The 9,221-nt window shown below is 51.3% G+C and overlaps 4 protein-coding genes across 4 annotated transcripts; all 4 read left to right on the top strand.

Annotated features, from left to right (window-relative positions):
- Positions 1-336: 336 nt before the first annotated feature.
- TEOVI_000513600 (uncharacterized protein) lies at positions 337-705 on the top strand (the record flags this gene model as incomplete). Its single annotated transcript, XM_067221229.1, has 1 exon — positions 337-705. One exon carries the CDS (start codon positions 337-339, stop codon positions 703-705), a length of 369 nt encoding a protein of 122 aa, XP_067077330.1.
- An 802-nt stretch (positions 706-1,507) lies between these two features.
- TEOVI_000513500 (splicing factor 3B subunit 1, putative) lies at positions 1,508-4,807 on the top strand (the record flags this gene model as incomplete). The annotated part of the gene is made up of 1 exon (XM_067221228.1): positions 1,508-4,807. The coding sequence occupies one exon, from the start codon at positions 1,508-1,510 to the stop codon at positions 4,805-4,807; it is 3,300 nt and encodes a 1,099-aa protein (XP_067077329.1).
- Positions 4,808-5,434: 627 nt separating this feature from the next.
- Positions 5,435-7,528, top strand: TEOVI_000513400 (leucine-rich repeat protein (LRRP), putative; the record flags this gene model as incomplete). Its single annotated transcript, XM_067221227.1, has 1 exon — positions 5,435-7,528. The coding sequence occupies one exon, from the start codon at positions 5,435-5,437 to the stop codon at positions 7,526-7,528; it is 2,094 nt and encodes a 697-aa protein (XP_067077328.1).
- Positions 7,529-8,145: 617 nt separating this feature from the next.
- Positions 8,146-9,195, top strand: TEOVI_000513300 (ADP-ribosylglycohydrolase, putative; the record flags this gene model as incomplete). The annotated part of the gene is made up of 1 exon (XM_067221226.1): positions 8,146-9,195. The coding sequence occupies one exon, from the start codon at positions 8,146-8,148 to the stop codon at positions 9,193-9,195; it is 1,050 nt and encodes a 349-aa protein (XP_067077327.1).
- Positions 9,196-9,221: the final 26 nt, after the last annotated feature.

Here is a 9,221-nt window from a genome sequence, read left to right as displayed (position 1 = left end):
AAGCACTAGTGAATAGCCACTAGCTCAACCCGCGGGTTGCTCATTTTGATCTCTACTAGTTGACTTTGTTTTATGTTTTTCCTTAAACTCTCATAACAGCAAGGGCACAAATACGGTTCCCTATTGCACGTACCTTTTGGTGTGCTCGCTGCCCCTTATTTTAGGCTTCCTCCCACCACGATGCGGGGGAAGAACTGAAGTGGGGGGTCGACTGTAGTTTGCCTCTGACGCTGATAACAGCGTTTGCTGCACACGCCCTTTGCTCACGTTTACGTTTTCTCCCTTGTTTTCTGCAGGTTTTGCCAGTTGAGTATAGGTGTATTGAAGGGCAAAGTGATGAACGAGCCTGATGCCATGAAACTGTGTAACCTGTCAAAGGTCCTTCCTAACATTCCATATGCTAGACATTCTGCTGGGTTTGGGGTGAGCAGGAGCGCATCATCCTCAGCCCCGTTTACTTCACGGAGTCAAACCAATATAAAGGTGGTGGGCCTTTATTGTAGTCGTGCACCTACAGAAGAAAAGGTTGTGGCCCAGGTGAAAGAGGAGGATGGAAGAGGGACAGGATCTTCTAGTAGGCGAAACATTTACGTTCGTGTACAGATTGACAAAATGACCATCGAAATGCTTCCACTCGACGTTATGCGAAGGAAGTATCCACAGGTGCTCATTGACTATTTGCTAGCAACAGCTGCATGGGTGTGACGGTAGCGTCTTTACTGCCATTGGTCGGATGCAGTTTCATGATGGGGTTATCATGGTTTTCTTTTCGGGCGATATTTAGCTTGATCGCATTTGACTCTTCCAGTTTAGCGCTTGGGCTGTTGGCTTACATTTTATCTTCATATGAGAAGGAGAAAAGGGGGCACAGTGCATCTGATTGCATATGACTTAATTGGTAAAATATGGGTTGGTCGCAAAGGAGTGGAGACAGTGGTGGGGCGCCCACGTGTATGCGACGGGATATACTACCGGAGGGGAAGAGTCAAACGTTGTCTTGTCGAAAGGTTATACTCCTTTTGGTGTCCGCTAAAGGGGTGTATTCATTGAGGATGATGATACCTCATTGCCAAACGGCAGCAGGGGAGAACACTTACACGTGCATGTAGTAATTCTCAAAACTTTACCACATTAGCTTACAGAAGAGCTGTTTGTCCGTGTGTCCTTAGGCTTTTCTGTGGGACCCTTTGATTCCTGCTGGAGGACGGCCGCTTTCCGTTCTTCGATGTCATAGTGGGTTTTGTTTAGATCTCTGTGACATGATTTTATTTTATTTTCTTTACTGCACTCTTCTCCGTCTGGCATTTGTCTTGCCTTTTGACCAACCGCCACTCAGTAGTGCGCACGCGTAGGTGCACCAACGAAGACAAGGGAAGTAGCAACAGTGACAAGGGGAAGCACTGAGGAATACTGTGTGGGACCCCAAGGTGTACGGAGTTAAAGGGGTGGAGATAGTGATAGGTATAAAAGGAACTTATACACTAGGGAGTTGGGAGAGGGTGGAGCCATGGCCGATGAAGACGGTTCTGTTGAACCGACGTTAAAAGCGCATCGCTGGGAGATGTCCTCCTCCGCATCTGCAGCTCCCACAACATCGCGGTGGGGCGCGGGGACGCCACGGCAGCGTGGTGGCGACACCCCAAAAGTGGTCGTCAACACGGAGTTGTCGGCGTGGCGTGGGCATGCAACACCAACACCGAGTGCGTACGCGATGGATCCTGCGAAGACCCCAACCATGCGTGCCACTGGTGGTGCGACACCGGTGCAAGGAGGTCAAACTCCGATGTTTGGTGGGCAGACACCGGTATTTGGAGGTCAGACACCGGCATTCGGTAGTGGAACACCCATGTTCACGGGGGCAACACCCGCCGCTGGCATGGCCTTTGGTGCAACTCCGAATTACCAGTTTGAAGGGACAACGCCTGTGCAGTCCCACTTTGCGGGGGGTGAGTCACAATCAGCTGTTACGGCTAACATCGGAGCCCAGGCAAGGAAATTGGAAATGCAGTGGCGCGTTAAGAATAAGCGTCTTACAGAGGAGTATCTCGACTCGATCCTTCCACCGGAATTTAAGCTTGTGGAACCACCAGCCGATTACAACCCACCGCCCACGGAAGAGCCTAACTTCTACGAGCTTGCCAGTAAGTCGTTGGATGTCTTTGTTGTGAACCAAAACAGCGATGCGGCAGCTTCTATGACTTATGATATACCAGAAAGTCTGGGAGACGGTATGCCACAAATGCAAACTCAAGATGCGCCTGTTTTCGAGGTTCTGCTCAAGTACCATAACGTGAACCCGATACCTGACGAGGTGCTTCCCTCCTACATGCTGATGAAGAACCTCTTCAAGATCAAGAATGGCGATACCAACCAACGGCGGATCGCCATGCGGTACTTGCTAGACAAGGCACGTATTTTTGGGAGTGGACCTCTTTTCCAGTTTACATTTCACGTTTGGCGTTCGGGAATCCTCGACGTGATTGAGCAACATTACTATGTGGACCTTGTGAAAGGTGCGATTTCCAGGTTACAGAAAGACGTCCGTGGCTCGAGCAAGGAGATCGTTCACATGATGGAAGTCTTGCTCTCCGCCCAGGAGCGGGTGCTACGAGATGATGGCAAGGAGGTTCTCATTTTGCTCACGCGTGTGGTAGGCTATGAAGCAGTTTTTGAGGCAATTAAGGAGGACTTTGCCCACGCGGAAAGCGGTGTGCGTCGTCACACCGCTAAAGTTGTTGCAATAATAGCGTTTGCTGTGGGGCCAGAAATAGCGATAAAGATAATTCATGGTATGTCACTGTCTCCGGTTGCCCTCGCTCGTCAGACGTCTGCGCGGGCCATAACTGAAATGGCAACCATCCTCATGCACGCCATCACTGGAGAATTAGTGGAGCTTGTACCTATTTTTGAAAAACTTCTGCGGGATGAACCGCGGGTGAAACGGGAGGCCGCAAGCGCGCTTGCTCACGTGGCGGAGGCAACCTACCCTTATGGAATTGAGGAGTTGGATTCCCTCGTTTATATTGTGCGAGAGGAATGTAAGCGCGGCATCGGTACCACCACGGGGTTGTTCGTCCGCGCGTTCGGTGCGCTCATTCCGCTAATGGCCCCATATGATGCTCAAAAATACACATCAGATATGCTTCCAACGCTTGTAAATCAGTTTAACACGCCAGACGATGAGCATCGCCGCGTTTTGCTTCAAGTGGTGCGACAATGCGTCTCGGCTGATGGAGTGACTGTGGATTTCATTCGTAACGTCATCTTGAGGCCGTTTTTTGAAGGATTTTGGACCATCCGTCGCGTAGCTGCTGATAGGAAAACAGCCGGTATCCTTATTGATACGACGGTGGGAATTGCACGGCGTATTGGCAGCACGGAGATTCTTCAATACCTCGTTCAAGACATGAAAGACGAGAATGAGCATTTCCAACGTATGGTTGTTGAGACGGTAAGACGTGTTATTGCAAACGTGGGTGCAGTTGGTGTTCCCGACACTCTTGTTGCGCTGTTGATGGACGGTGCGATCGCGGCCGTAAAACAGGACGAGACTGGCTTGAACCGTGTGGTGATGGAAGGCCTGGCGACCATCTGTAATGCCCTCGGTACTCGCCTGAAGCGGCACTTACGGCAGATATTTGATCTCATAAAAAGCCGTCGCGACATGCCTGGGATGATCCGGATGCAGGCAGCCGAGCTGGCGGCTCGCATTGCCACAACCGTGAAGGATGCAGGAGGAGCGTTGTTCCTGCAGGATCTGGGGCGAAGCCTCTTTGACCGCCTAGAAGACGACGAGGCCGCCGTGATGAGTGCCAACCTCAAGGCAACACGTGTCATCTTGGTGGAGCTTGGTGCTGCGAGGTACCAACCGCCAGTGCGAGAGCTCTTAAAGAAGTTGATGTACATAATTCCGAATCGCAATAGCAATGTGCAGCTGAACACCATTTTACTTGTGGAGGAGATCGCAACTAATTGTGACGAGGACGTCGAGGCCATTCACTTACAAGAGTTGGCGACGAAAGGGTTGTTTGAGCTCCTTGATGCCCACCGTCGTGAAACACGGCGGGCATGCACACGCACATTTGGTGTTATTGCGCGGAAGATTCGACCATTTGCCATAATCCTGGAGCTTGTCGATAACTTTAAGCAGGATAAACGTAAGATTCGTATTTGCACAGCGGTGGCCCTAGGGGCGATAGCCCGCGAATGCGGTGCCTTTACTGTTATTCCTTACCTCCTGAACGAAAGCAAAATATGTGAGGGGGAGCAGGTGGCCACGATTGTGCAGCACTCCATTCTTAAGGCCGTTCGATACATCTTCGAAGCTATTGGTGCAGCCGGAAAGGACTTTGTGTATCCTCTCGTACCGCTGTTAGTGCGAGCACTGACGGAAATGGAGATCCAGCACCGGCGTATGGCGGTTGAGGCATGTCGGTCAATTGTGCTGGCGGTCGCGGGCAACGACGGATTCGAGGATCTGGTGATCCACTTCCTCAACTTTATCCACCCCAACATTGTGGAACTTCTTTCGCGGAACGAGACGAAAATAAGTGAGGAGAGGCTTAAGATGGTCACGGCGGTTGTTGGTTATTACGAGGCAGCGCGCCTGGTAATTGGTTCGGGGAAGTTGTTTCAGTATTTGCTTCAGGGGTTATTCCACCCAGCAAAGAAAGTACGTGACATTTACCGTAGGACATATAACATGGTATATATGGCAAGCCCAGAGGCCCTTGTGCCATATTACCCGCGACTGGGGGATGACAATGAGCATACATATGTACGGCACGAGTTGGAGGTGCTACTGTAAGAGCATGGATAAAGACGCACCGGGTCTGTTGCTTGGTGGTGATGGTGGGTGCATGCTTGTTGCTGACGTAAAGAGGTCGCAACGGAAAAGAAAAAAAAAGATGAATGAATGGGGATTCCCGTACATGGCGAGCGAATGGGAAGGCACTGCAGACAGAGAAGATTAAGGGAGGAAGAGGAGGTAACACCAGTGGTAGCTATTTGGTATCTCGATTGAGTTACTGACAAATCCGAATGATATCGACTCTTGCCTCGCTCTTTTGCACGAGCCCCCGTCTCTTTCCACGTGACGGATTCCGTTTATCCGGTGGTGGTGGTGGTGGTGATAGCTTCTGTAAGGTGATCAGACTTCCGTGTATTCAATGTGGAAGCTTGTCGATCGCCGGCAGTAGGGCGGCTGGTTGATGGCACCCGTTTGACCTCTTTCGAGAAAGTACCGTGGTTGGAGCCATCTCCTTCCTCCGCTTGATTATGCTAGCGAAAGTAATGTTGTAAATAAACAATTTAAAACACGCATACTGCCACTGTGCACGCGCATTACTTTATTTGTTATCATGCTGTACCTGTTTACTTGATGTTTATTTCCTTCTACTACTTCAAAAGGGTCTTCCTCGTTTGCCAGGTAAAAATGAGAGAAAAGGAAGCACATAAGGGTAGGAATGGTGTGCTAAATGTTTCAAATCTTCCTGGTGAACATACATCTCTGGACAGCATAGGACAGCTGCACGACGCTCTTACCGGTGGCAATTGCAAGAGATATGTGTCCATTACCGCGCAGCACGACAGTCTTCTGTCTCTCACCCTCTCCCCTTCCCTTGCGAGTGCTGTTCAGCACATTACATCTCTCACTGCATCGCACAACCGGTTGAGCACACTTCAGGGTATTGAGGCGTTTGTGTGCCTTGAGTTTCTTGACCTGAGCCACAACGCACTACGCATCTTAGACGCGCACTCAACAACGCTGCTGCGGAAACTTCGGTGCCTCAAGCGATGCAATTTTTCATATAATGAGATATGTATGGCTGACTTCGACACGACATTCCGCTGTGGTATTTCACATAATGAGTCAGGCGCAAATAAGGAAGGTGGTATTGCCTCAGCAGCAACACCGATGGCATCAGCCGGATCGGTGGGACCCGCAGTTCCCGGATTTTTAGAAGAACTCACCCACCTCGATTTGTCTCACAATCAGCTCATTGAGGTGCCGGATCTTCGTTGTATACCAGTATTAGAGGAACTGAATCTTAGCTACAATCGCATCGATCTCATTGCAGATCTTGATAACCGTTTGCCACTTCTGCGGCTCTGCTCGTTCTCCATCAGCCACAACTCACTTGCCGTTCTGCCGTCATTACTTCCCCTCACCGTGTTGGCAGGGACACTTTGCGTTCTGAATGTCGCGGGGAACCCCTGCGTACAGGACTTTGAATCAACTGATCCCGCGATGGGGGGTATTCGCGCTTGGTTGTTGTGGCTTCTGCCTTACCTCGAGTTGTTAGACGAGGTGCCCCTCACCACAGAGGAACGCCAGATAGCCTGCAAGCTTTTCCGTAGGAACAATAAACTTAGTTATGAGCTTATGGACGTGATGAATACCAATAATGGTACCCAGCTGGTTTCGTACTTGCGAAAGTTCACTCAGAGGACCACTTCAAGGTCACTTGTTGGCGCGAGAGAGTCGGTAAGAGAGAAGTCTCCACCTTCGCCCAACCCGGCCGTCGGTGCTGTAAACGGAGGCGTCATCAACAATGTTGGTGGAATCCGCTTTGCCACCGGTGCCGTGTTCCCCTCCGCCTCGCCCTCGCCGGCGGCGGATGGCACCGTGCGGAGAACGAGCTCGAAGCCACAGCCCATTGAGCTTGTTGTGCAGATGCTCCAGTGGAAGGTAAGGCAACTGTCAAACGTCATGGAGGTTCTTTGGCAAGAGAGTATGGCAAGACGCGTATTTGCCGTAAGGGTGCTACAGAGGCACGTTCGGGGGTTCTTGGCCCGGCGACAACTTCCAGAAGTCGTCCACAGAACCTGTACGCGCATAAGGACCAACATGTTAGCCAGTGGGCAACGACCTTATTTCCCTGACCAACGGAGGTCAGCGAAAGCCGATACCACCTTGAGTGTTGTGCGTTCGTTGGGCTGCGAAAGTATCAGTACCGCTGAAAGCGAACACAGTGTTCACACCGAAATTATGCAGCGCATCGACAACTTCGACCATTTGTTCCGGCAAATGGAGGAGGAGTTGCACAAATTTAGGATATTCTGGGCCCGTACCAGAGAAAAGTCTGCCGTCGTGGTTCAGAAGTACTACCGCGGCTACCTTGACCGCAAACGGTGGCGAAACCTCAAGGAGAGCTATGATGTCTTCATCGACTCGCTGCGACCGTACGTTGTTGAATTGCAACGGGTATCCCGTGGTTATGTATCGCGAGCTCGGCTGGCGAAAGATTCCCGGCAGTTAAGGGAGATGAGCCGGCTTCGAGGAGAGGTGGCGGGGCTGCGTGCTGCCGTGGATGAAATGAGGGCCATACTGCAGCAGTATGCGCAAAAGCAACGACGTGGGGATCCGGAAAGCCCAGTGGTAGAGTCGCCCACAAAGCGTGCAGTTGCGCATAGCATCCCCCTCGCCAAAAACAGCGCAGCCAACACGGGCACCACACTTACCGCTGCCGCTACTGCAGCCGCCGCGCAGGCATCCGCTGTGGCTCGTATCAGCCCGGAACTTTGACGGGGGAGCGTAGGGTTAAGTGCCTCATTGTTTTAACCGTTTCTGTAATTGTTCCATCTACGTAATTTGTATGAGGTGCTATCTCTACAGCCACGGCACCAATGTGAGTTTTCGCGAGAATGCACTGTCCGTATGAGAGGGGGCTGTGTATATATAAGCATGCGTATTTCAACACACATGCACGCACACACGCGTGCACACGTATACATATGTATCTATATATATATATATAGATATATAGATACATATGTGTGTACATATGCGTATGAGTGTTCGTCTGTGTCTCTGTGTGTGTGTGTCCCATTGCCATAATGTTTCGTTGAATTTCGTGAATGTTTATCAAACTGCTTCTCACGTTAATACTACCCTTGTTTCTTTTTCTTTTCCATCCCTCTTTATGGCTTCGCACCCTCTACTTCCTGCACACCGGTACACTACATGATTCACATGTTTAGGGGGGGGCCTCTGCCCGTTACTGCCAAATTATTCTCGTGTTTAACACTCGGTGTATGCGTTCTTGCTTCTTCCCCGTCTTCCCTTGAAATTGATGCACACTTCAATTCTCCAGGGCGGAGTAAAGTAAGCGTGCCGGTAAAGGATATATAGCGCATCAGTAAATGGTAGCGAAGCTGCAGCACAATCCAGCTCCCACGACACTTAACTTCTATGAGAAAAGCTTCCAACAGCTTAGTGACGTCCAACAGCGGCAAACCGGCCTTCTCATTGGAGCCGCCGTGGGAGATGCGGCGGCACGCGCCCTCGATGGCTACACGGCCGAGGAGGTTGCCGCCGTCGCAGCTGAGAGTGGGTCATTGCAGGATGAGGACGAAGATCCCGTAGTATTCGCTTCTGTTACCCCACGTGAGCATAAGTCTGGTTTGCTTCGTCACCACTCTTACACGTTTTACCTCTTTTCACAGCTACTGCGGGTCATGGCTACTTCCCGTGGTGACTTCCCCGTACAATACGTGAAAAACGAATGGGTGGCCACCGCCAGGGCTCATCCTGATTGCTTTGTCCGCGAGCACGCTTCACTGCTGCATGTTTTGTGCATCACCATGCAACTACCGGTCATTTACCCATGGGCTGACGACAGCACGTTGCGTGAATACGCGAGTGACTTTTTGGAGTTCCTCACGGAAACGCCGGCGGAACGGGCAGTCGCCTCACGCGAAGACGTGTATGCCTACACTAATAGTGTCTTGGGCGTTGCTCTTCGCTGTCTGCAAAGTAATCCTGATCCGTATCGGAATGCCGCATTTATGGCCGCTCCCGGGACCGCTCATGTCTTTCCCGACGACCTGGCATTGTATTGCCCACCGGCTCTGGTGGGATCTTCACACTCTCGTACCGAAGAATTAAGTGAAGCAGACAGCAAAACAGTTCCCTTGTTTCCTGCGCGGCTCCTCGAGAGCGATGTACGCGTCGTGCGTGAATGTTTAGTTGTGGCGCGAGGGGCAGCATCGTTCGCCGAGGGCATTAAAGCAGCCATTCACCTCGGTGGACCCGTCTGTCAACGTAGCCTTATTGTAGGTGCACTACTTGGAGCACGAATGGGAGTCCGCCGCATTCCCATAAGCTGGTTAAGTGCGACCTACGACCATGTCCCCCTCGTCACACTTGCGTTGCAGGTTGCACAGTGGAGTTGGAATCCACCGCACCACTGAAAGGGTGGGATGGGACACCGCGTCTC

This window comes from Trypanosoma equiperdum (assembly GCF_001457755.1).
Source record: "Trypanosoma equiperdum strain OVI genome assembly, contig: ctg_1366, whole genome shotgun sequence".
Lineage (NCBI taxonomy): Eukaryota > Euglenozoa > Kinetoplastea > Trypanosomatida > Trypanosomatidae > Trypanosoma > Trypanosoma equiperdum.
This window is presented reverse-complemented; position numbering and strand designations above follow the sequence as displayed.